Source organism: Athene cunicularia (genome assembly GCF_003259725.1).
Source record: "Athene cunicularia isolate RWA chromosome 1 unlocalized genomic scaffold, athCun1 chr1_part1, whole genome shotgun sequence".
Classification (NCBI taxonomy): domain Eukaryota; kingdom Metazoa; phylum Chordata; class Aves; order Strigiformes; family Strigidae; genus Athene; species Athene cunicularia.
Window position 1 is genome coordinate 94,215,810 of NW_020799091.1, and position 26,091 is coordinate 94,241,900.

The 26,091-nt window shown below is 42.8% G+C and overlaps 1 protein-coding gene across 5 annotated transcripts in view; it reads right to left on the bottom strand.

The window, feature by feature from the left end:
- Window positions 1–279: 279 nt before the first annotated feature.
- PDE9A (phosphodiesterase 9A) overlaps window positions 280–26,091 on the bottom strand; it is a 50,015-nt gene continuing 24,203 nt past the window's right edge. For 3 of the 5 annotated variants that reach the window (XM_026845196.1, XM_026845232.1, XM_026845224.1), the window contains 12 exons: window positions 21,773–21,857; window positions 17,634–17,715; window positions 15,322–15,396; window positions 12,130–12,216; window positions 8,934–9,038; window positions 7,713–7,795; window positions 6,686–6,842; window positions 5,383–5,496; window positions 4,742–4,846; window positions 3,156–3,284; window positions 2,877–2,972; window positions 280–1,220 (listed from right to left, as the gene is read on the bottom strand). In XM_026845196.1, the coding sequence (XP_026700997.1) occupies window positions 1,170–1,220; window positions 2,877–2,972; window positions 3,156–3,284; window positions 4,742–4,846; window positions 5,383–5,496; window positions 6,686–6,842; window positions 7,713–7,795; window positions 8,934–9,038; window positions 12,130–12,216; window positions 15,322–15,396; window positions 17,634–17,715; window positions 21,773–21,857 (1,169 nt within the window). In that variant the 3' untranslated portion in view covers window positions 280–1,169. Of the gene's footprint in view, window positions 1,221–2,876; window positions 2,973–3,155; window positions 3,285–4,741; window positions 4,847–5,382; window positions 5,497–6,685; window positions 6,843–7,712; window positions 7,796–8,933; window positions 9,039–12,129; window positions 12,217–15,321; window positions 15,397–17,633; window positions 17,716–21,772; window positions 21,858–21,983; window positions 22,370–26,091 lie in introns of those variants that run through there. The other 2 variants (XM_026845214.1, XM_026845205.1) reach the window with 2 other exon arrangements.

Genomic DNA, 26,091 nt, shown 5'->3' on the forward strand with positions numbered 1-26,091 from the left:
GAGCGAATTGCTGTGTTGCCTGCTGTCCATTTGCATGACTGCAACTCCGGGCAGAGCTTGGCTCCCAACCTTTACAAAGTCACCAAGGGAAGTGAAGCTCTTTCAGTATTTCTCTTATGATGCAAGTATACCATAGAAAAAGTTTCTAAAGCTCCTCCTCTGAAGGAGAACCAATGCGACCTTTACAGCCCCTTACCTTGTATTCAATATGAAAGCATTTGTCTTTAGGAACAGAGACAGTTCTCATGTGAATGCAGATGCAAAAGAAAACAACAACCATTTCTGTATAAGAATATATTATTTAGCAGATCAGTTTAAAAGTAAAAAAAAAAAAAAAGTCTGTACATCTTTGAAGGTTTTTCTTGTTGCTTTTTGCATCCATGAGGATAAAAATTGGATTGCACAGTGGTTTCAGCTTTGTGCTCCCTTCTTTGCTTGCGCTGAAGGGTCCCTTGACATCTAGCTGTACCAGGCCACAAAGTGAACCTGCAAACTCACAAAGGTTTCTTCTGTTTTCTTCTAGTGTAGAAAACAACAAAAAAAATTTCATCCATTATGCTGGGCTTCTGAGTGTACTGTGAACACTATAAAATTCAGAGAATAATACAGAGAAATGTGTCATTAGGGCCTACTAGGCAAACAAAAATATATGCCAGGACCCCTGTCAGAATATAAGCATCTGTTAAGCTCTGCTGTAATTAGCATACTGCTGTATACATACATATAGGATCTTGACTAAAACAAATTTTCTTTTGTTTTTGGATGCCAGTGGATCATTTTATAGAAAAGGCTCCTTAGCTAAATTCTGCTTTGTCTCTACAGACCGTGGTCAGTGTGGTCACCAAATCTGCTGGAGATTTGAGCTGTGCTGCAATCTGTGCAATGTCCGCAGGGGAAGTCCTGCCGGGGCCGGGGGCTGCGATGGTTCTGCCGGAGTGAGAGGAGCCCTTGGTGCCCGATGGTGGCAGTGCCTGTGCGAGCAGGCTGCAGGCTGTAGGCAAGGCGCCCAGCAGGCAGGCAGGCAGGCAGGGCATCCATGCCTGCCACCTCTCCGTATACATAGTCCCAGTTGGATTTTGATGTAGCCACCACATCTGTTTGGCAAATACAGCATTTCTCAAAACCAGAATAACCTTAGGGCTTCTGTTTTGCTCAAAGACTTTTTCATCTCACTTTTCAGTACTGCCGGTGGTCAAACTTTCACATTTCTTTTTCTGCAACTGAAATGAAGACCAAAGCAGGATTAATACCCCTGACTCACACAGTGCCACTTTACACCACGGCTGTGAGTTGAATGCTCATCTCTGCACAAGGCATGTGCAACATTTCTTGGGAAATAACAGCCAGTAGTTTGGTATATCACAGGCACATTTTAATCTGAACACATATGTCCTGTAAACAGCACTCAGTCTTTCTCATCCTCTGCCATGCTACGCTCTTGGATTATTAACTAACTTCTCCTATTTCAGCATATTTCTGAATTCAGTCTTCTCCTATTTTCCTAAGACCTCTTGTGCCAACAGACCATAATTAAAGCTCCATCAGTTTGTACAAAATTTCTGTTTTGACAGCTTCTGTAAACTAAAAGTAAAATCTAGGCTCAACTTGAAAGATGAACAGGACTCAGAAAGTCTGGCAGTCATATTTGAGTTCTTTTTCCCTCCTTTGAGAAATGTTCCACTTCAAACTGAAGAATGCCTTAAAGACTTTCTTCTCCTTTATAACTTAGCGCCCTCAAAGCTTGTGCTCTTTGATTAACCAGCCTTTGTATTTGTGCTGCTGAGGGGCTTTTCCTCCAAAGCACTTGAGAGGAGGTGGGATCTAAGCTACTATTCCCCTCATCCAGTAAGAGATGATCAAGTGAGTGAACCTTCATTTCCCATATATCAAACAACATCAGCACAACTAGTACTCTAGGGCACTTAACAATTTATTTTAATGACAGAATGACTGATAATATCCTGTCTACATGATAACATTTGTTCATGTCAGAAAACTCCCACACTGTGATGCCATTTGGGCAGGTTTTGTCATCTGCCCTGGCAGGAAAAAGAAGCACTCACAGAGGAGTGCAAGGAAGGCGTGCAGGACAGTGTCATAGGCTGCAGGGCACTGCGGGAGCCAGGCTAGCACTCCTGTTGCTGCACTGCAGGTGTGGGGCACTCACTCCCAGGACCTGGCCTCAGCCTCTGCCCTGTTAAGCAATGCAGATGTGGCCGAAGAGAGTAGACAGGGTTACATGCGTATCCTACCTCCCCTAAGCCTTACATGGCAAAAATGAGGGACACTGTAAATGGAGGTCCCCATTCAGCCTGGGCCATAAAATAGCTGCATTGGTTCTGTGTTTAATCCTACTGGATGCTGTGCATATGAGAATAATTCCCCATAAATTTTCAGGCACATTCTTGAAACATGAGACATGTCAGTCAAAGTATCTTCCCAGAAAGAAACATATGCATTTGTGGTGCAGTGCCTTGAACTGCCTGACTCCAGGCCATTTTGCTGCAATCTAGGCCAGGCTTACTCCTTCTCAGGGGAATGTATAGCTTCTTCCTGGTATGTTTGCTAACATACCCCTAACTCCCCTCAGGTGCTTATTTCTGTGTTTTGTCTCCAGGTCCCTCTCTAGTAAGCAGCTTCCTTCCCATGGGCATGCTTGTATGGTGCCTGATGGACTCTGCAAGGGCACGTTCTTGCACACACTTATTGCTTGTGGTACACACCTTTCTCCAGCCACGTGTAATGAAGGTGTTTCTCATGATAATGATTATGCCATAAGCATTCCTACTGTTTTGGAATGAAACTGCTATTAAATTACAATGTTCGACTTATTCAATCATAACATTTGTTTTATCAATAAGATATATAGAACTTACCTCTTTCATAGCATCATCTATCTGTTTTAATTCCTCATAGCGGTCCCTGGATTCCCAAAGGGGCTGGAGCATCACCTCCTCCACTTCTGGAAATAGCTAGGTGAAAATGAGAGAGATCAACATTTCCTTTTGTATTCATTAACCTGTACGTGCTAGAAATGAGCTGAAAGGCAGGATGTGAACTGTACATCCTTGTTTCCCTGGCTAACTAAACACCTGTCAGAGCAAATACTGAAGCTTTCATGCCCCCACTTCTGCTTCTGGCCTTGAGTGACTTACCTTTGTTACTGTTTCGAACATGGGGATGAGAACGAACTTCAGGAAGCCGATCTGTGCTGTCGGTTTGGTTACTTTATCGCGGTCCATGAATGGTGCCACTGGAAGGCCCTCAGATTTTTCTCGGTCGCTCTGGAACAAATCCAGAGTTAACAAATATTAATCTCGGCTAGAAGCCTGTGAGCAGAGTGACATACCAAGTAGATCTCTAGCTAAAGAGCAGTAGCCTTCAGATACAGATCTCTGTAGTGTCCAAAGATAGCACAGAATAGCAATATGCTTCCCTCAGGCCAATGAATCCTGCTTTGTTGAGATCAAACATCTGAATAAAGAGAACTCTGTTCAGTTATATCTGCCCAGTACTGGCATGGAAGTGTTCACCTCCAGGCTTTCAGGACAATGAGGCCACCTGGTTCTCTTTGCAAACCCATGGGACTTGTGAGGTAAAATATTTCTGAGCGTTCAGAAAGGTGGTCATGGCTTTTGCCACTCTGGAAGAGAACAGTAAGTCTTTGATTTCCTCATCATGCTTCAGAGAGTGATTATTTTTGGGCATTCAACCAGAAAATACATATCTTTCTTTACTAGTGATTAAAACTAAACCTGTCTAGCTGAGTCAATGCAAAACAGTTCCATTGACTGCGGTGAGTTTACCAAGCTTCCTACTTGACCACATAGCTCACTGTTTCTGTGTGGGTGCATGTGCAAGGAGGTCACAGACTGTGCATGTGCATGCAAAAATATACCCTGTTGCAGACTTTCTCAATTATTGGGTCTTTTGGTACATAGTGCTGTTGCTGGGTGGCCAAAATAGTAAGGCACACAGATACTGTAATTTTGAGTAAAAAGTTGCAGATGTGGTGAGCAAGGAGTGTTTCTGACACATCATCTGAGGTGTCTGCCTCTTGCAAGAAGCTCTCCTCAGCATGCACCCTATCAAGGTGTAGAGAAAAGACGCAAGAAAGCTCCGGCATCCCCTCCTCAGAGCACTGCAGCTGTGTGTCTCTTGAGATCCCACTGCTGCAGCACTTACACAGTGCTCAAGAGCCTGTTTGCTGGAGGCATCTGAGGGCTACTCTTCCAGGGATCCTTTTTTAAGCAAACAGAAACTGTGTCCACCTGGGAATCCAGCGAGGAACAATGGTCTGGGGAGCTTAAAGTCTGACTGCACACTTCAGCTCGTCATCTGCTTTCTCTTTAGGCAAATGTTCACACACAGTGAAAATTATCTTGACTAGTTCCTGTGTGATATTTGATATCGTTTACTTGACATCTTTCTCTTGCCCTTTCGGCTCAATAATCATACGTCAAACTAACTTGCAAGGCAGCCGCTTTACAGAGAACAAGCTTCAGTCTGCTAGCATTAGGATTTCTAGGTTGTTTTTGTCTTTCACCTGCAAATTAGAGTCAATTGCATTCACTTGCTTTCTGAAGAGATTTTCTTGCTGACATCCTTCTCCTGCTTTCTGTAAAAGAAGCCTTTCCATCTTAGAGCTAGATTGGGCTGTCATGCAGCAGAGCACCTGTAGCTGAGGTGGGATTCAGGAAGAGCAGCAACCTGTGCAATTGCATTTCTCCCTCATTCTTACCTGCATAAAATATTCCTCTAGTAAGCAATCTACCCAGGGCTCCGCTACTTCCATCGGGCGGACTTCATTGGAGATATCACAACATTTTATCAGTACCATCTTCAGCTGAAAGAGGATAATACTTTAATATTGCAGTCTTATTGCCAGCCCCTTTCCCCCTATCCAGAACCTGTGTCTTTACAATGCAATGGGAGGCAATGTTTTCAAACAGGAAGGAAAGTTTTAGGATTAAATCAGAGGTCTTAAATGATCTGGATTATTTTCCACTCTCTCAGTTACCCTGTGTAAATAATTTATCACCTCCCTACCTCAGTTTCCCTGCCTGTAGCCCTGGGATGTGTCACAGTGGAACATGCACTTATCTGCTGCATGAAAAGATTCAGCCACAAACGACCATGAAGTTGTTTGTGGAACACTCAGAGGCAGCTGGGGAGAGAGTTCCCTCGTGTCAAAGATGACTGGATTAGCTCTATTTTATATAGAGCACTTCCAAATTGTAATCCTTTTTGGTGGGGCAGAGGATGTAGGAAGGATTAGTTTTTGATAATGTATATTGAATCTTGTTTTTTAAACAAATAAATGTTAATCTACAAGTTTTCACACTATGCACAGAAAAATAACATTCTACAAAACCTTCTTACACAGGTCATGTGTTCTTCATTTGAGTAATCAAAATTTTCCATTTTTTCCTTGAAAGAGTCCAGTATTTCTGCATGTCTCGCCATGTCTGTAGCCAGGATTAACGTAATTATCCCCTAGCAAAGAAAACACATTCACATATTAACTTGGCATTCTTTACAAAGTCTACTATTGCAGAGCAAAGTAGGGTCTTTCTTACACACAAAAAGGCTCAGATGAATTACATTGTTAACACCAAAAGGGAAAATTTCTGACTTGAAACTGCCAAGCAAACTGGAAGAGGGTTATAAAGAGTTCATGGTATATGAAGATCATGGTTGGATTGATCTGTAACACTGGTGTGATATTCCAGAGGCATTGAGCTCTTTCCTCTCCGATTGACTAATTGTGGAAAAATGAACTGTACAACAGGATGTTAAAAGCCACACTCTATTTGCCAAGATCCACTTTTGGCTCCTTGGAAAGCACTATAGGTTTTGCTGCTGACTATTAGTGGCCTTAGGAAGAGATGAAGATCCATAGATGTGGATGTTCTCTGTGCTCATCCTCCTTGGATTAAGGGCTTTGAAACACCCAGATGCAGACAATGTGTTAGGAGCTCTGTATCCTCCTGCTGGGCAGAGTTTATGATGGGAGATGTGGTTAATTTAAAGTTGTGGGTTTTCATGCAGATCTATCTATTTTGGGCCCATGCCTGCTTCTCATGCGCTGCCAGAATCAGTAACCTCAGCCAGACCAGTATGTGAGCCCTTACATTGGTCTATTTTTTCATTTGGTGTGTAAGGAACGTGTAACATGGAAACTAAGATCGAATTTTGGCCCTTGGTGCTCTTATGAGATTCTCAGCATTGTTCACTGTCTCAGAGATAGCTGTGATGACTCCCAGTACACCAGAGCCTCTTTCAACAAACAGTACAAGTGTTCTGCTGTTGTAAATATTTTCCCATTTTGAAGCCCCTCTTAAAATTAATACAATGTTCTTTTAAAGCATAAACTTCTGCCATGAGAGCTTAATTCTTTCCCAGTCAGAGCTAATTGGTTCCTTCAATAATATAAATATCTACCGCCAAAATGTCACAGGCTTTAATAGTCAGGATGTACTCATTATTTCTCAGTAAGACAATCCAGGGAGTGCTGCTGTGGAAATTTTCCAAGAATCGCTCTTGGAACCTTCTAGTGTGAGGGGCTTTTTCAGTCCTACCCTCTAGCAAGAATGATTCACTCATGTTGTACAGCAGGGAAGTCTGTGAGTACTTATATTTTCAGGAACAGTTTGTACAACACAGATAGGAACAGCATTCATACCTGTCTTATCTGTTTGAACTGGTCCTGATCAACATTGGAGAAAATGTTGTATTCTGGCTGGGAAATGATCTGGAAAGCCACAGCACAGTGGTGGTTCTCCAGTGGGGAGATGTCATTGTAGCGTACTGCAAGCTCAGTTCGTGCGTTTATCTGATAGCTGATGTGAAGAAAAACAATGAGAACTCCTGCAGACACACACCAGCTGCTCTAAACCGTGCTGCTTACTTTTATTTACATTCTTTTCAATACTTATTCAATTAGCTGCAGTTTATGTTTTGATTGTTACTACTAAATCAGATTTTTAAAGAAGATAGATATTACTTTAATATAATCTCAGACACTATTCCCCCATAGGGTTTGGAGTTTTTTTAATTTTACCAAGTCTCTGTAGCTTAAAATGACATAGAACAAACACAGAAGCAACTGTCTGGGCTTCACTCAACCCCCACTAAGGTCAACGGAGAGATTCTCACTGATCCCAGTCAGAACTGGGTTCTGCCCTTATTTACTGAATGACAACAAATAAATTAGATTCTCTCTCTTTTTCACATATACATACATGCACACAAAATTGTCCATGGGTCAACAAGTCTAATTTCCTCACATGATAATGAATCAAATAATATGCACTTCATGATATATAATTATGAAATAATGTGCAAGTTAAATCACCCTTTTCATTTTAGAGTAATTATTCCATTTCAGTCAATGGAGCTATAAACCTTTACGCCCTCTCTCTCAGCTGTAAAACATTTTACCTTAGTTTCTCAGGAGCTGGGGAAAGTATTGGAATAGAAATCTGAAAAAGCATTTTCCTTAGAGAACCAAGGACAGCTGGCAGCCCCCAGCCAGACCCGAGTTCTCTGCAGGCTCTGCCTTGGCCCACGTGTGAGTGAACAGCAGGGCCATGAGGGAAGGTCATGGCCAGCCCAAGCTGTGAGAAGGAAAACCTGGTCTACCAAAAATGCCAGCTGGTATTACCTTCCCAATAAATTTTAAGGGAAGAAAAAGCAAGAGACAGACTTACGTATTGTTATAGCCTGGATGGTCCAAGTCATGGCATACTGCTGCAGTCATAAGAATCAAGATGTCAATTTGGGAAAATTTCTCCTGTAAAATACAAAATATTCATGTAGTATTATGATTTCTACTTCCTCTATCCCCATAAATGAAAAGAAGTAAAAAAAGCACCCACAGTTACTTTTCAGAGAAATGCAAACCCAAGCAAAATGAAGTATTTTTCCATAGATCAATTTACTTCAGTCAAGACAGAGAATTCTGCCTTCCCTTCCAGTACAAATGACTCAGATTTGCCTTTGTTGCATTAAATAATAGCAGCTCAGAGGAGGCAATTTGCTTGAAACCCGCTATTACTTCAGAGATCATATAAAAGAACTGAGATATTAGTACAGTCTCTTGTAAGTCATTTGAGCATCCTGATTAGTTAAGGGAGGGCTGGAAGATAGCTTAGTTGCCATTGCATTCTGCATTAACTAAGGTTATGAAAAGAGTGAGAAAAATTAAGTGTTGTGTTCCCACAGTTTCTGAATAGGATGAACTTCCATTAAAGCAAGATTTTCTTCATATTCTCACTGGCAAGAAAACAGACTTAGGGCAGTAACTGAGATGTTCAACTGTGAAGAAGAAAGGTTTTTAGCTGAATAAATTCTAGTCTGTACATAAATTAAATGAATATATAAACACAAGTTATCCAGTCAGTGACAACAAATGATGCCTATAGTTTTGGACAAAATATGGGTCAAACGTGAATACTGCATACAGTACATGCAAGGCATTGTTTGCAGTAGCTCACCCACGCACAAGCACACATTTGGAGTAAACCTCTCATGGGAACATTTTGTGTCACAGATGAAGACCATATTCACAGACCGTAATTTAGTAGGCTTTTGGATCTGATTCATAGATGTTTCATGCTATCAGAGTGTCAAAAGAGCTTCAGTGTACAAAATGGGGCTATCCAGGAGGTGGAGGTATCTTCCCAGCAGCCTCAGAAAGCTGTGCAGTGCTTGGGGTGTGCGACGGGACGGCTGAGCAGGCAGCCAGAGGTAGGAATGCAACATCTCTCCTCCTCTCGCCAGGGACTGAAAAAGTGCAGCTACTGCAAAGCTCATCAGTTGCTAGCAAGCTGGTGGCCTGATTTGCAAGGAAGGTGGCACAGTGATGCTCAGTGGACAAACATGTGCCCCATGATGGAAACGGAATGATGCTATCGAGGTGGGGGGCATACCTGGAGGCTGCAGAGCGAGATCATGCTGTACATCATCTGGGTCACACAGAAGCAGTGCCGGAAATTATGGAAGGGGTTGTTTCTGTAATTGTCATGAATACACAGCTGCAGAGAGGGGGAATGAGGCAGTCAGAGACAGAAGATGTCTTTCTTTATAAAAACATGATTACATATGCTTCCCAGCCTCCCTGGAAGCACTGTATACCCCTACAGAAGTCCTATGGAGCCCAGTATTACTTTCTGCTAGGACAGAGTGACAGCAGAAGTCCATCTGACACCCTCTGCCTTCCTGGGGGAGGGTGAGAGATTGCTCCCTTTCAAGAATTTGTTGAGAAGTAAACTCATAGCAACTTCTCTCTCATACCAGCTAGCAATGGGTAAGTATCCCAGCACAGCTGCAAGTAGATACATTTCAGTCTTGAGATAGGCCTCTGTGCTTTCATCCTGAATTTGTATTACAAACTGCAGTGGTTAAACAGTGACTTTGGGGTGTGTAAAGAACTCAAACTACATCCCCATTCCCCTCTCTCGCTGAAGGCAAATGGCAGCTTTGAAATCTTCAAGGCTGAAATGTAGTTATTTCATTTGCAGATGCTCAGAGGTGGCACTTTGGGATGTGCTGCTTGACAAAGTGAAGATGTGAATGTACATGCGCTAGCATACCTGTGTGGATTTCCTACGCTAGGCAGCACGGGAGAGATTTAGCCATATAGGCACAGTCAAGGACTGATTTTTGTGTGTTTTAATGTTCTTCAGATCCTGGCTATGTGCCCTCATCACAAATCCAAACTAAAGCTTGTCTTTCCATGTGTCCTCGCTACTGTTAGCCAGGCTAGCTGAGTGAAGCTGGCACAGCTGGGTTAACACATGCCACAGTCATTCTTTCAGTGCACTGGGTAGCCTTTGGTATTCTGTCCTCCACAAAAGAGCCAAGCATCAGCAGCCCTGCTGGACCCCTTCTGCTGAATCCTCCATAGCCTGGACCCTAGAGAGCCCTTATGCACATGCTTCAATTACTGAGCCTGAATTAATGACATGAAGGAAATTTGTGTCCCCTTCTCTAGCTAAATAGTGAATCTACTTAAATACATCTCAGGCACCACCAGGATCAAACCCTTCAACCTGGGACCTGACTTCTAGGAAGCCTCAAAGCTCTGGATGAGGTCAGGAGAACTGTGTGTTTTCAGTGCTTGTTCAATATTTGGGGGTTTCGTTGCAAAAGCTGCTCAGATTATTCTGCAGCGAGGACTTTACAAACATATTACATTATTTTAAAATGAGTGGCACAGTATGGTTGACAGCCAGGCCCACAGGCAGTGGGCAGTTTCTCACAGCCTCCCCATGGATGCTGTGGTCATGCCCAGGCACCGTACAACACCGCACAGATGTAAACGTACACATCCTGCAGTGGAGCCCAGAGCATCCCAGGGGACTCCTGACTCAGAGCACTGAAGGGCTGGAGTGACTGGGTTGTATTAGTCATCCCTTCCTCCCCTTTCTGGAACATTCTGTAGCCATTGGATGTGGGAGCAAGAAAACCTTTTCTCACCCACTTAAATTCAAACTGGTGCTCATACCGCGCCTGGAGAAGTATCATAGTCTGAAGCAGAGTCCTTGGGGCTTTTTAAAATCATCTTTCTGCAAAGCTAGTGTTTAAGAAAGGAAATCTCACCCTGTCTTACCTTTGTAGAAATTACATAATAAACTCCCCTTGTTGTTCCAAAAGAGGCTGTCTTAAATGCTAATAGGAACAAATTACCTGGAGATACAAGCTAACAGGAAGCTGCCTGCAGTAACGTGTGTGGGTGGCATGTTGATATGTGTTGACATATCACCTTGCTTCCCATGTTTTCAGGCTGTGAGACAGGAGGAGGAAATTTTCTGTTTTATCTACTGTGTGCTAGCCTTGATTGTATTGGGTTTCATCCCACTCCTTCTGTTCACCTGTTTTCTAAGGGTCAACAATACCGAGCTTTTCATCTGCCTTTGAAGTTCAGGGAGAGATTTCCTAGGTCTCAAGCATTTTTTATATCTTTTTTTAATGTAGCCATACCATCTTTTCTAAAAAGACTTAACCAGTCCTAGGTGTAAATTCTAGGTAAGCGTTTTTGGAGGCATGGCAACATTGGACCATTTTATCCCTTACTCCGGTCTCTGATCAGCCTAATGCCTTGCTAGCTTCAGCCACCAGCAGCACACCAAGCAGTGACAGTCACTGCCTTGCATATGCTGGTGCCCAGGTGCTTTTTGCTTTTGCTATACTCATGATGAACACAGTGTTTTCTTTGTGTTTTCTAGTCACCTTCTGAATTTGTGGAATTTGTTCAGGCCTTTCTGGGAGTCTACATCAATCATGTAAAACAGTTCCTTCTATTCTGTCCATACCCTTCAGGTAATTAGAAAAGATTAGTGAGATATAATTCTTCGCTACAGGAATCATATGAAACATCTGTATAATGAACTTCACATAATGATATTTTTAATTATCGTTTCAATCAATTTGTCAGAGACGTAAATTTTACTGACCATAATCCTTCAGAGTATCCCTACATCCTTTTTAAACAATGGGTAGAATATTTACTGTTCTACAGTCCTCTAGGAACATGATGGGTTTTTCTGAGAAAGCCAATATATTCTTCAGCTTTTTGGCAAATTCTTTCTTATGCTCTTCCTTGAACCTGATAACTTATTGGTTTTTAAATATTCCAGTGTTTCTTCTTTAGACATCTTAGTTTGGATATGATCTCATCTTTATCATGTCATGTATCTCTGCAACATTCTCAACACTAAAGACCAAGGGGAATAAAGTTAGTTAACTTCTCAGCAATTCCTTTTCCTTCTTGCCTTGTTTTTACTCACTGTGATTCAGGACATCTAATTCTTATGGAACCTACTGGCTTTTTTAGGCCATAGACACTTGTCTCCATATACACTAGGTACGAAGACTATTAATCAGAAATTAACTTCTTTCAGTAATAGAAAGCTCGGATAACAAATGTAAAACAGTTAAAAAAATGTCATCTGTTACCACAAGAATGCAAACATTTGCCCAAGTACTTAATTTTCAGAATTTGTATAGGTTGACTGCTTTCAATGGAATTACTCATGTGAGTTAAGTTAATTCCATGACTAAATGTTTTATTTATTGATTTTTGAATTTGAAAAATTGCAAATATCAGGAATTTGAAATACTTACCAACCACCTCTTTAGCGTGATAGGATTGATGTTGAAGTCTTTTACCAACCCAAGATCATGGTACATATGTTCCAAACAACTCAGCATCTGCAGCCAGGAGCAGATAGGTTATTGGCTTGGCGAATATCACTTCACTTTATGATACACTGAAGAGTGAATTTCCTCCTTGCAAGCATCAAATAATTGCAGAGCCCTCTTGTTAAGATGAAAGAAAGATGTTCAAAGATTGCATTATTAAAGACAGAGCAAGAGGGGAGACAGAGAGGTTCTGAAAGCTTTTTGAAGTAGACAGATTGCTGTTGACTTCATAGGTTTTGTGCAGGGCTTTGAATCACACCAGCTCTCTTTGGTAATTGTGATTCACGCGTATCATAGCCATTCCTTCTCACAAAAAGAATATTGCTATTTTTCTAATTCAGCTGGAATATGTTCTAATGCTCAATGAAATCAGTGGGAGTTTTTCCACTGACACCAGAGGCCCAAGCTGTACAGAAATGAATCAGGCCCTAGCTGTATAGAAAACAACAGACGAAAATCAGAGATCTTTAAAGGAACATTTATTCTAGAAAAAGTGACAATATCTTATTCCTTTATGAGTTTTTGTGAGTTCCTAAAGGCACTATCTTAACTTGGATTTCTTGATTAACAAAAGATCTCCTGTTATAACACTACCAAATTGCAGTTTGTGACCATCCACTCTCATAAACTGTAACTATGAATCCCAATAGCTGAAATGCAAATGCAGGCTCCTCTTCTAGACAACATCTGCTCTGCTGCATGAAGTGGGTTGCAGATAGTTTAGCACTACCACGCCTAATTAATCTTCTGGGTTTTAAAATATTGCAGAAGAAGAGTATTGACAATCTGATGTGTCTTGGGCATTTAACCACTGCCACCAGTCAGAAATTAATAGAATTCTAAGAGTTCAGCGGTTTATGTGTCTGCATTCCCATTTCTGAAGGCAAAATCAGCAGGGGATGAAATGTAGCCACTAGCAGACACAGTTCTTAGACAGTAGATTGATCCCAAAGTTTTTAACATGATCAGTGTAATGTCACAAATATGGCCTTGGAGACCAAGTTTCTGTTATTTAGGCTCTTAAAAACTCTCCAGAAAAAATATTTCCTCTAACAAAACATTGTATTTATCCAGGGAATATATACAGTTCATGCAGTAACAAGGGGTCTGGTTTTGAGTTATCTGAACAGGAAGAAAGAGACTTTCCTGCAAGACTTGAGGGACAATGTCACGGTCTGAACTGTGCTCAGATCACAAAGCCAGCATTTTGCTGTAGACCACCCTGTCTTGTTCCTAGTCTCTGAGCTAGAATATATGTTTTGCAATAGTTTCAGAAAAGACTGTCTGAGACAATAAACTTTATCTAGAAGAGCTGAATTACCCTCAGAAATGCCTACCTCCCTCCAGATGTTGCCAAGAGAGCTTTGGGTGAGTGGCAGGGTGACTTTGAGACGCAAAGCTCCTGCCCCTGCATACATGAGAATCTTGGGTTTAATTTTTAGCTTTCTTGGTCAACAGCAAAAGCTTGAATATTGGACTCTTCAAAGGCTTGAGAGTGAGTGGGCATTAGAGAAAGAGAACACAAGCTTGCTGCATAGCTCTGTTTACTGAGATGCTGCGGAGCACGACATTATTAATTTGTTTACAGAAGATTATGTTTTAGAACCTGCATGCCCCACATTGAGTACATGGGCAAATGCTCATTGCTAAACAAGCATTGACAGAATTGAAATATTCTCTGTAAACATAAACCAGAGCTAAAGGGTAAGATAAACCCATATGGTGCTCGGCTCACCAGAGTTTGTGTGGTATCTTATTTCTGAGCAGCCCTCCTCCTTGCAGTGTATGTCTAATTCCACACACTCTTGTTAGCCTCATTTATGCCATCATATAGTGCTTCCTAAGTACTCTGAATGAGTTACTGTGCTAAAATACTATGCCTCAGCATACAAGAATCTGTGGATAATGTTTTTTGTCTTTCACTATTCTTTCTTAATATTTAGAACAATGAGCCAGCAGTGTCATGGTCCACCTGGCAGGTCATAATTCTCTCTTGCTGTAAAGACCTGACAGGCGTTCAAAAGCTGGGGACGAGCCATTTTGCCTGAGCAGTTGTATGGCTCTGGTACAGAGAAAAGGGCCTGGAGAGGGAGCAGTCACTGCAGAGCACCAGCCTCAGCTTGGCATGGACTGCACAAGGGAAGCTCTGCCAGCCTATGTGAATGGAAGATGGACCTAAAGCCACCAGAGAGTCCTTCTGTTATTCTACCAGCCAGATGAAATATCCTGAAAGAAATGTGCTGCTCCCATGGGTGCGGTGTGGAGTATTTTTCCTTGTCATGGTGATCTACAGGTGCTGAGCCAGAATGACTCTGAATGCACAACGTTTGATTGAGAAGGTAATTAATGTCATTGCTGCTGGGTGTGCTGCTAGAATGACCCAATCTTTCCCTTGGGAAAAACCCAAGTTTAGTCCTCCTGTCCCTTATACTTTTCCTAAGTGAGATTTTCTTGAATTTGCTGAATCTAGTTTTACATTATATTATAAGCTGGCCATTACAGAAACATCCTTCTTCACGTTTCTGCAGAGATTTACACATAGGCTTTCCAGAACCTTCTGCAATACAAGGGATGAACAACAAACAGTACTAATAGCAATAAGAAAAATAAGAAAATGAAGCAATAAGAAAATAGTAATAGGTCATACACACAGCTTTTCTACCTATTCAGAAAGCATCACAGAAACACCCTTGTCTAAAAGGGTATGAATCGATACATGCCCCTCTGCCTGACTTCACACAGCAGCACACAGCTTCATTGATTTGAGCAGAGTTATTGATGATGTGCTTAAGTGTACACTTTGGTAGGGATCGATTTGTTCAAATAAAATGGCACGAATTCATGTGGCAGTAATGATAGTGTGCTGGTTGTTGTAGGACATTACTAGGAAGAGATTAAAGGAGAAATGAAGAGGGTTCAGGTTATGATAATCAGCATAATCTATTTGGCATCTGTAGGGAAAATGTACTGTATTCTGGTGTGACAGGAAAATTGAAAAAATAAGAGAGATTAAGGGCAGAAACAGGAACAAACTCTGCAGGGCATCTCAAAGGGCTCTTCTGGCCTTGCTGGCTCCCAGAAAGAGCTCTAGCCCAGCTAACATGTCATCCTTACCTCATTGGGCTCCCACAGCCAGACGTCAAAGGTTGGTTTCCGAAGAGCTTCTATGGTCTCCTGGGACAGCATGTACTGCAGACAGAAAGGCCTTCGGTGTAAGTGAGGGTCTCCCCGCCCTGGTATGGGACCTGCCGTTCGCATATTCCTGGGACTCCTGGGGTCCCATTCACGTGGGGTTTAGCTGCATTCCCCAAGGACAAAGCAACTCATCTCTCCCTCTGCCTGCCCAGCCCTCCTCTCCCTCCCCACTGGCTGCTCGTGCTCATGCCAGGATGCTGACGCCTGGCAGGCAGCAATCCCCAAGGCAGCTCTCTGCCTGCCACAGCACCAGCTGGCAGGCCAATGATGGGTGAAGATGCTTCTGGAGCAGGGAGATGGAGGGTTCGGGAGAAAAGGGAGGAGAGCGGAGGTGTTATGGATGGGGTTGCAAGTAAATCCAGCAAGGGGACATAAGAGGCGCCAGGGCACAGACCCATCCCTGGTGGCACTAGTTTTGCTGCCTGCAGAACATCAGTCACAATCGGTGCACACAGTCATGGCTGGGTGGTGTGAAGTGCCTATGCTTATAGTGTTAAATTATCTCGTGGGCATGATATATTTACTTTCAGATGATTTATGCTCTTATTTTGAGTATTTTTTCAAGAACGCCTACATTTTCAAATTGGCTGTCAGCCTGCAAGATTCAAACATTTTTTCACCATTACGCTTAGAGGCTTAAAACAAAATCAAGCTCATTGGCCAGTTACTATTTGTATACAAATTTTTTTAAAAAGGAATGTGGAGAGTTAAAGGACCAGGGGAGATCTGGACTCTACCAAATCATATTTTCAAGACTCTATTGATCAGAGCCTTTCTGGGACACAAAAACCTTGTAGCATTAATTGGCTCATTTACCATGGCTGTCTCTAATTAGTTTGGGCTTACTGTACTGAGCAGCTGAATGAAATTTTCTGAGCCATCAAACTGTTGATACTTAATCCAAGGAAGAATAACACTGAAGATTAATTTTCATTCTTGAGGGGGCAATGATTTTTACATTTGCCTACATAATGTACATTTAATATGTCATTCTGTAAGAAATCTGTAAATTAGCTGTACAGATTTCTTATTAGATAACAGTGTTGTAACAATATCTTCTTTCAGTGGGCTATCACTTCCTAGCCTCACTGACATTGGGCAAATCCACCACTTGACAGCTGATAACAAATTTTACAAATCTGTCAAACAGAACCCAAACTTCTGAAAACAAAAATCCTATGAGCTTTGGTATAGGGACAACACAGACTAGCAGTTTACTTGGCAGTCAGTTAGTACAACTCTTTTGCACTTGTTGTTAATCCAAGATCCTAATATCACAGCAATAGATCAAGGTTGATCTGACATATATACTTATCAAGGGAAAAATTAATTTTTAGAACTGATATGTTTTGAGAAAACGTGTTAGAGTCAGGAGTACAAGCCTTTTGGGCAAAAGTTAATTAAAAGAAATGTAAGTCTCCTGATGTCTGCTTCAGAGACCTAGAGGTCACTTTTGCTAGGCAGAGTGGAATAAACAGCAGAACTTATAATTTTTTGCTCTGTAAGGCCCTGAAGACAAATATGCAAGGATGCATGTCCATATCATACACTTGCATCACACGGGACCATGTGAACTTGGAAGTGGCTGAGCTGGCTTTGATGTGTGCATACAAATGCACATGTTAACTATGATTTGCACAAGTTCGAGCTGGTATTTTCTCAAGGTGTGAACTTGGCGTTGTGCAGACATAACCTGTTATCTTTGAATAATTCCTCTGGGCAAAGACTGCTGGTGCTGGGACCAAAGATCCTGTGTGCTGCATGGTTTCAGCTTCATTTATCACTGTGGATTTGTACTTGTACTTGCCCAGTAGACATTTTTCTTCAAGCATTACTGTTTTCTCTAGCAAATACAGTAACTCATTTTCACAGGGACAATGAATCATTCTGGAGAGAATCCAATGTCGCATTTTCTCTTTGTTTCCCTAGGTGAAGCATCCCCATAAATTACTTTTTAAATTAAAAAATAATCCATTAGGAGAAAACAGGCAGCAGCACTATTTTCAATTAGAATACAACATTATAGGCTATTTGATTGTTTGCTACGAGCATGGAGAATAAACAAATATAACTAGACAAAAGAGTGTTAAATGTTGACGAATGCAAAATGTTCATTAACATTTCAAACACTAATGAGCTTTCAAGTATTATAGACTACTGAGGATCCAACTTTAAGTCACCACAGGCAAGCATGTGGTAGGATTCTAGAAAGAGAAAGAATTGCGTGGTACCTTTGGGTAGGATGGCACATCCCGCCGGGGAGTCGGCCTCTTGTTTTCATCCAAAAAGCTGTATTTGCAGGGACAGTTAGTCCTGAAATGAAATACTCAGCTCTTAACATTGTGGAAACAGAACCACAGTGCCTTGAAAAGTGCCAGAAGTAATCTGGACTCTCAGTAGGCATCACTTGGAGAATTACCTCACTCCCCAACCCTTTTTAATGTGGTGTTGCTCAAATGCTTTAAAAGTGTGATCCGGTTTAGGATTTTCTTCCCTTGTGCAACGCCGTTGTTGCCCCTTCTGTCTATTTGAACCCAAACAAGGAGTGTCTATCTTCAGACATGTATCCATGGATACGCAGTCGCTTCTATTTCAAACAAGTAACTTTCCCTTCAGTGGGCAGTGTGCTCTCCATGGCAGGTATAGTTATCCGAGGATGGCAGAGCCCTGCCAGGGGCCATGCTGAGTATGGACACCGGCATGCCTGTACTTATTTACTAGTGTAGGCATCCGCTGAGCCTATGACATTGCAGCCCAGCTCCAGTCCTCATAAATCCTTGGTAAGACCATCCATTTTGATGGCATGACCATCTTGCCTGCTGCCCTTCAGGCGTGACAACAGCAGTAAGGTACAGGCTAGGCAGGCACGGTCTGCTTGGCTCCCCATCCCTGGAGGAAGGGAGCCACTGCCAGAAATTACAGGTAATTAACACTTGCCTAGTTATTAACAGCAGCACCCACTGCCAGTTACCTACTCTTCCTTCTCTGCATATGGAAGAGCCAAGCTGATGCTATCCCAACTGAACAGAGGACCATGATGGTGAGAGATGCACCTCGGCCTTACAGCCTTTGCAGAACAACTAGGTTGCTGCACTGCAGTGTGAGAGCCATTTCTTGCCTTACAGCCATGGGGGGCACAACAAAACTAAGAGTTCTGTAGTATCACCCATGGCAATCATGATACTTTAACTCAGCACATGTTTCCCAGATAGCTGGTCATATGGACTTTAATAACTCTTATGTGAACACGATCTGCTTGTATTTTGCATTTATCCCTGTAGTCCTAACATTTGGATTATCCTTTCTCAGTTTTTGAAGCCTCTGGCCAAATAAAGCGAAAAGAAACCCCTGAAAAGAATCCAAACAAAGTATTCCATTAACTTTATTTGTCCCTTCTAAAATTATTTCACATATTCTGTATTGCATCTCTTTTTAGTGCTTCTCTTCTCTGTTGGGAATTGGTCCAGGTCTCTTTTCTTTACTCCTCTTAACACTGATGTCGGCTGTCATTTCTGATGGTGATGTCTGAATCCTGAACGGTGGTCAGCTGGCTTCAACCAGCTGCCTTTTCCTGCCCCATTTAGGGAGATTCTCAGTTGGTGAAAATGAGTTGGCTGTCTTAATCATTTCTAAAGCTGTTTCCTCAAAACTCCACTGTGAGGGGTATTAGTAGGATAAAAATAGTGAGTTTGGGGCATTCCTTGCCCTAATTGGAGCTGGCTGCCAGGGTTAGCTGAGGGTCAGCCAACTATCTCTAATTCCCAGCTGCAGTAAGACATCAAAGCCTTCATCCTACCACGCTGGGGAACACACCAGAGCCAGGATGCATCAGACCTTTACAAATGTAAAACTGTATCTGCAAATGATCATGATTTTAAATGACACTATAATGTTATTAGCATCTGCCAATGGTGAGCACAAAAAGCAGGCTAGCAAAAAAAGCAATTTAAGGGGATGCAAGTGGGGCTGCTTTGCTCTTCTGAAGAGGAGAAATGCACAATTCACTGTGCATGATTTTTATAAATCTAGCTGTTCACCCTTACTCTGTTGTTTGGTAATGTAAGCGCAAATGTAAGAATATGTAAGCATAGAAGAACACAGCTGTGTACTCTGTGATATTATTGAAGGAATATATGCACTCACACGTATTTATTCATTAAATTTAGATGTGATCCCTAATTGCAACTGTAACACATTATCTAGCAAATGACATTGCACAAGGGATGACAAGTCTAAATAGGAGCAAAACTATTTCCGCTTGCTCTGAGATGCCTCTATTCTCCCCACAGCATGCACGTACCCCACGCCAATGGGAGAGAGATTGCTCAGCCACTCTGGGGTGAAGCACCCCTAGGCAGGGGTCACTGCGGGCTAGTTGGCATGGCTCCTGCAGAGCCATGGTCGCTTGGGAATAGGGAATCACAGCTCATTCCTCAGCAGCTCCCAATGGGGTCCCTCTTAATAGCCAGTCACCAAAGAGCACCCTCTTCCTAGTCTTACTGCAAAAAGAGGTGACTGGTAACCACACCTGGCTACACACTGAACCTAGCCACACCTAGCTGCTGCTTTGACACTCAAGCCCTTAGGGCACAGATAATCATGGGCAGAATTTTGTGCAAGGAGAAGGAGCTTTTGTGCAGCTGAGAGGAGGAAGACCCAGCTCAAGGCAACCCAGGAGAGCTGTGACAGGTGGCTGCTACATCGGTAGGGCATGAAGTGGTGCTGGGCAGAGCAAGTTAGGCTCCTGCTTCAGCAAAAGCAGCTATGTAGCATGAGCTCAGAACAAGCTAGCTTGGGTGTCTGTGCCCAGCACTACCAGCTGCTGAGCACCACACCCATTTTTACCACAGTTTTCCAGCATCACACCCCATGCTGATCTCTGGCTGTCGGCAGATGTTATAGCTCAGCACAAGCCCCCGGTGAAGACTAAGCCTCAATTGGCTGCACTGGGCAGACTTAACACTCCCCATTCCTGTTTTTCTTGTTAACAGATTGCTGTTTATACTACAAAATATAGATTGTAAGGTGACAAGATCTGGGACAGGAATGAGTCATGGCTGCTACTAGGACAGTCTCATACTTCCTGATGTGTGTGGAGGCAACTGGACAAACATGAAGTTGCCAAAACTTTTTTTGTTTTGTTTTTAATTTCCTATTTGCCTGAGCATCACTATGCTCATAAAGGCAGCTCTCCCAGCTCCCTGCAACAGTTTGGGAAAAGTAAAGACACGTGCATGGGCACACATGTTATTCACATCACACCCTGCACAAATCAGCATACATGTTTTTGTGTTTGCTGCCAATCTGAGCTCTAGTTTTTCTAATGAGATTTCCTCACACACCTGAACAAGAAATGATGCAAGTCACAGGGCGAACTGCAATCCATCCTACTGGTATAAATCTGGAGCAGATCTGAGGTTAATAATCTTACTTTGCATTTATGCTAGGATGACAGCCAAGCTTGGCCTTAGACTTAATAGGAATGTATTAACACTGTGCCTGCTGACATATCTGGATAGCAAAATTTATAAAAGCGAGTGATTATAAGGCCTAATTCTTTTAGCAAATCTCCCATTGCCCTCAGTAGGAAATAGCTTTGATTAAAGGTCAGAGAATTTGACCCCAGATGAAGAAAAAGAGAGAGGTTGTCAAGATAGCATAGTTATATTGGCTGAGAAAACTCCCCTTTACCCACACTTTGAGCAAGAGAGTATATCCCTCTTCAGCTACCTTCCCAGAAGTATTCATAATCTCTCAGTGATGATTTGTTTGTCCTAATGGGTATTTCAGTGACAAAGGGGGCAGACTTTCCAGCCAAGACCACATACCATAAAAAAAAAAGCAATTTTTTATGCTGTTGTTTTAATTACAGCGAAACCGAGCTTCACAATCACAGTGAGCCCTTGAATTAGAAAGTAAATCCCCGATTTCTTGTTGAATTTGACATGCATGTTTTATAATAGCATGAGATCAGAAGAACTGCTACATATTTATTTGATATTTTCCCAGAATATATTGGAGCCGGTTCGAGTGCTAGCTGGTTCCCAACCAAATGCCTCACTACACAGGAGTTCTTTACCCATTCCCTCTCTACCAGTAAATCTGGATGAAGAATTCCCATTCTGTATGGTGAGAAGTAACTCTCTGTTGCAAGACCTCCTTTTCCTCTGTTCCCATGGCCCAAGCTATTTTAACTGATGAATTACTGTAGATCTTCAAATGTCAAATTAAAGCCACTGTCCTTAATGGTTATTGGTTTCCTTGCTCCTTTACTTCCAAGCCCAGAAGGTAACTCAATTCTGCAGAAACGTTGCATTGGGGGTTGAAAACAGATGCTTATTTCTTCGGTTAGGTCCAAAGCAGAACTTACCTGCTGCTTCTTGCTGCCATTTCCTCCCTCATCTTTTTAATGTCACTCTTGCATTTCTCAATCTCCACTACTTTCAGGCCTTCCACTGTCAATAAATGAAAACAACAGGGGTGTTACCATGGCGAAAGTCGAAGGATCTCGTTTCACAATTGTGCAAAGTTTCAAAGGGCTGTAACAGTGGGGTTATCCAGTGAAGGCAACAAGCTCTTACAGTCTGCCCCGGTTCTCACATATGCAGATGCTGCCAAAGCGATATATCTTGAAAACCCGTAGGAATTCTCTGCTGCCAATTTTAGATAATAGCTGCAGTATTTTAATTCACAGAATGGCTATAATGTCTCAGCTTTTCCACAATTGTTAGCAGCAGTCAGCTGTTCTGCTGCCTTCACTTCTCTGCTGTAGAACACGAATCAAAGGAAATCCTGAGAAAAAAAAAATCCCTCCCATGATGGGATGATAAGCGCAGCTAGGCAAACACGTCCCGGTAGGATTAGTATTCCCATTAAGTTAAAAGCTTTTAATTTGATAGTTCATGCAGAGTATTAAGGAACACTGAAAGGCATTGCTAGATAAAGAAAAACCAAAGTGAGAATGCAGGAGAGAGAGAGAAATGTTGAAAAGTTTTACTCTAACATTTGATTTATTTTTTTTTAGGTATTGAAGATCTGTCACTTCTTTTTAACAATCAATTTTGTAATCAAAGGTTATTTCTGCATGCAGCGCAAAAAATCCTTTATTTCCCTTCTGTATGTAATTATGAGAGCCACAAGGCAAAAGGTTTGATTGCCTGTTTATGCAGCAATGCACTTCATTCCATGTAGCTGTGAGAACCTAATGCAGTGCAACTATGAGAATGTTCTCCCTTTTCTTTCCCTCTTGTTGAACTATCAGCGTGCTCAAGGACATAATACAGCACCCTTTATTAAGTACATGTCATTCATATGCAATTATTTCACAGATCATTTGTTTACTGAACTTATTGTTTGCATGGACAAGCTGTGGTTCAGGGAACTCAAGGGAATGTGCAATCATAAAATCAGTATTCAGTAATGTTCTTGGAAAATAATAGTCAAAATCACACTTATCTGGAGGGTAGCATGTAAGTGATAAAAAAACTGCCTTGGAAGGGCACAACTCTGTAGATATGTAGAGACCTCAGGTTTGTTTTCTTTATGTTAGTAACAACAAAGATTGGTGTTGGAACTGGGAAAGGGGAAAAACAGAGAGGTGTATGAACCTAGTCCAAAATGCCACATATTAGGAGAGGAAAGAAAAAGGGTTTGTTTTATATGCTTGATCACAGGGATAACTTCCACTTAAAAATCCCATTTCCAGCTGAATGTTTTTTTGTCTAGCATTGCCACAAGCAATTTCTTTGGGTGATCACAATGTGGTGACACAGGCAAGTCTTGCTTATTTGATATCCTAATTCTGGATATTTGGCTGCACTTTTTGGGGTACTCCTTTCAACTGCTGATATCAGCTGCAGCTGACCTACAGGCCCCATGCTGCTATGTACCACCCTGGTGCATTCATCCGGGACAAGTTTGTGGGTAGCCCATTTGCCAAACTGTCTAAATGGTGGCTGGTGCCTATTTGAAGCAGTGGGAGCAAAGCAGAGTTATCAAACTGACAGGGTAGTGGGGCAGGCAACTGCAGAGAGAAGAGGAGTTATGGTGCAAAATGGCAGCCCTGAGCACTTTTTCGTATCGCATTTCTTTAGTTTTCTTCCAAAACCTCTCCAGGGGAGCAGAAAATTTACATAATTATTTTCTTCAGGTAGATGTGAGATGCTTACAAATTGTAAAGGGGTTTTGCCGGCTGTCTTTTTAATGTATGGGCTGCTGTGCAAACACTGGAGCTGAGTAAGTCAAGCCATTGGGACAAAGTATTCCCAGTGCTTGCCCTGCATGGACACATTTTCCAAGGAGAAGTCACAAACTTTAGATGGGATTTAAAAATCAGTTAAGAGATTTGGTTCCTTGAAAACACATCTCTGATGTGGTCTCTAGACAGTAACAGGAAGGAAGCTGAAAGTATTTTATGTGACGTGCTGATGTAGCACTGTCATGAGCACTTTATCCCCAGATTGAAAGTGGTGGAAAAGGGATCTCTGAAGGAGGTAGGAGAAAAGGCAAAACAAAAGCACAGTTCTTTTCACATTTGGCTTGCAAATGATAAATGGCCTTGTCATGTGCACTGATTAAGGGACCATTATATTATTCTGCAGCAAGAAATACCTTCTGCAAAGATCCTGTGCTGTCTAAAGAAATCCTTGGGCTGAATCCAGCACTGAAACACAGCTCTTAAAGCAACCTCAGGGAGCCCAGCTGGAGTAGGGAGGTTGGACACTGCCTTTCTCTCACAGTTTCGCTTTTTTAAACATGAAAGCCTGGGATTATTTTAAAAAGTTGCAGATTTGGCTCTGTTACAAATTGGGGAAGTCCAGTTTCAAGCAGATGGGTACGCTTGTAGACGGGCAACCCAGGGAGCTCCTTCTCACAGACTGAGGCTACTGGAGATGGGATTGCAAGTCCTCAGGCCGAATGGCAGCAGATTGCTACATCTGCTGCTATTTCCATCAGTGGTGAGACCCACTTAATAGAAAGAAGCCTCATTTGGGGACCTCTGAATTCAGTTCACCTGCACAGCACAGCAGCTCTGCGAAGGCTGCCTTCCCTAAACTAGCAATAAAGTGCTGGAGCGTGCAAAGGCACAACTCTTCCCTGCTGGCAGTGGCACGCGAATCTTTGTTACCTTCCTCACCGCATCAGGGTGCCAGTGGTGAAAGGCAGCATGTGTGCAGGGTGCCGACAGGGTCCCAAGGGGTCATCAGGAAAGCAGGCCCTGGCTGGCTGAGATAGTTGCTTGCCTGGGCTGCCAAGGGGTTAGGAAGACCCACAGGAATGCTTGCCTCATTTGCTCTAGTCCATGGCGCTTAGCCCTGAGAGCTGGAGTTGGTCAGAAGTTTCACAGAAAATGCAGAGTGAATGAGCTTTTTTTTTTTTTTTTTTTTTTTTTGTTTTGTTTTGTTTTGTTTTGTTTTGTTTTGTTTTGTTTTTGTTTGGACAAAAGAATAAACCAGCAGAGCCTTGGGAAAAATGGCAGCCAAGCAGACAGGGAGGAATTGCTACCCAGGCTCCTCAGAGAGGTCTGTGCTGGGGGTAGACACGCCACAGGGTGCCCCTCCATGGACGTCACTGGAGGGCTCCCACCGCACCAGGGGGCTTGCGGCTGGAGTGGCCTTGGGGAGAGGTTCCCCTGCAGCTGCTCTTTGAATAAGGACATTTTTTCCTCTCCCTGCTGACAAAGGCATCAGTCTCGCTGAGCAGCTGCAGGGTCAAAGTAGCTTCTGGTCAGGGGAAATTTCAAGAAAACAACTTCTTCCATGCACCAGAAACTTTTCTTTTTTTCCAGCCTGCTCTAGTGAGAAAGTGCTTTCTGCAGCTGTAGTGCTGGGGGAGGCTCTGCCCACTCCTGGCTTAAATGCTGTGTATCAGCAAGGATGTGCCCTTTGGTGTCAAAATGGTGCTGGGTGACAGTGTCTACTCCTTCCCTGCCTTTTTGGGACCCGTGTTCTGTATAATACACTGAAAAACAACAAGTCAGATGTTGCATGGGGGAAAAATAACACCCCCAAAAATGAGAAAAGCAACTCTTTGATGAGATGAACTTAACTTGTTTGCTGCACACTAATTGAATACAGTTGTGTTACTGTTAACACACTGAACAAGTGAGGAAATCGATGCTACCTAGTAGTCTGCCAGGCAACGTGGCCAGCGAGGGGTGAACCCCTGTGTTTGCAGCCCAGAAATCACTGCCTTGCGAGACAATGGGACGTACCCTCCGGCTGCATCGAGCACATGCTACGCTGCCTGTTTATGGACGCTTCGGCGTTCACACCGTGTTTGTGCTCCATGTTAGCGTGCCCGTGTAGCATGCACGTGTGCCGCGGGAACAGACTTTGCCCCGTTTCGGGCCCTTTCCCAGCAGAGGGAGGTGTGTGACATGACACTGAGCAGAGACGCAGTCAGGTCTTGGTGACGGCGCTGGGCCTCAGTCAGTGGTGAGGACTGATCCGGCCGCTTAGGACACAGTAAATGCATTTCTGAAGGGAGAAAGTCTCTCTGCAAGATGACCGGTTTGACCTGTGCAAGTATCTGACCTCAAGTAGGCGGCCGCGTTACCCTCTTGTAATTAATCGCAAAGGGCAGCAGCGAGCGCTAGAACGGCGCGTTTTGCAGGGAGCGCCTGTGCAGAGGCGGGGGGGTCACCGCTGGGTGCAGGGGTGGTGATGGGGGCTGGGGTTTATAATTACT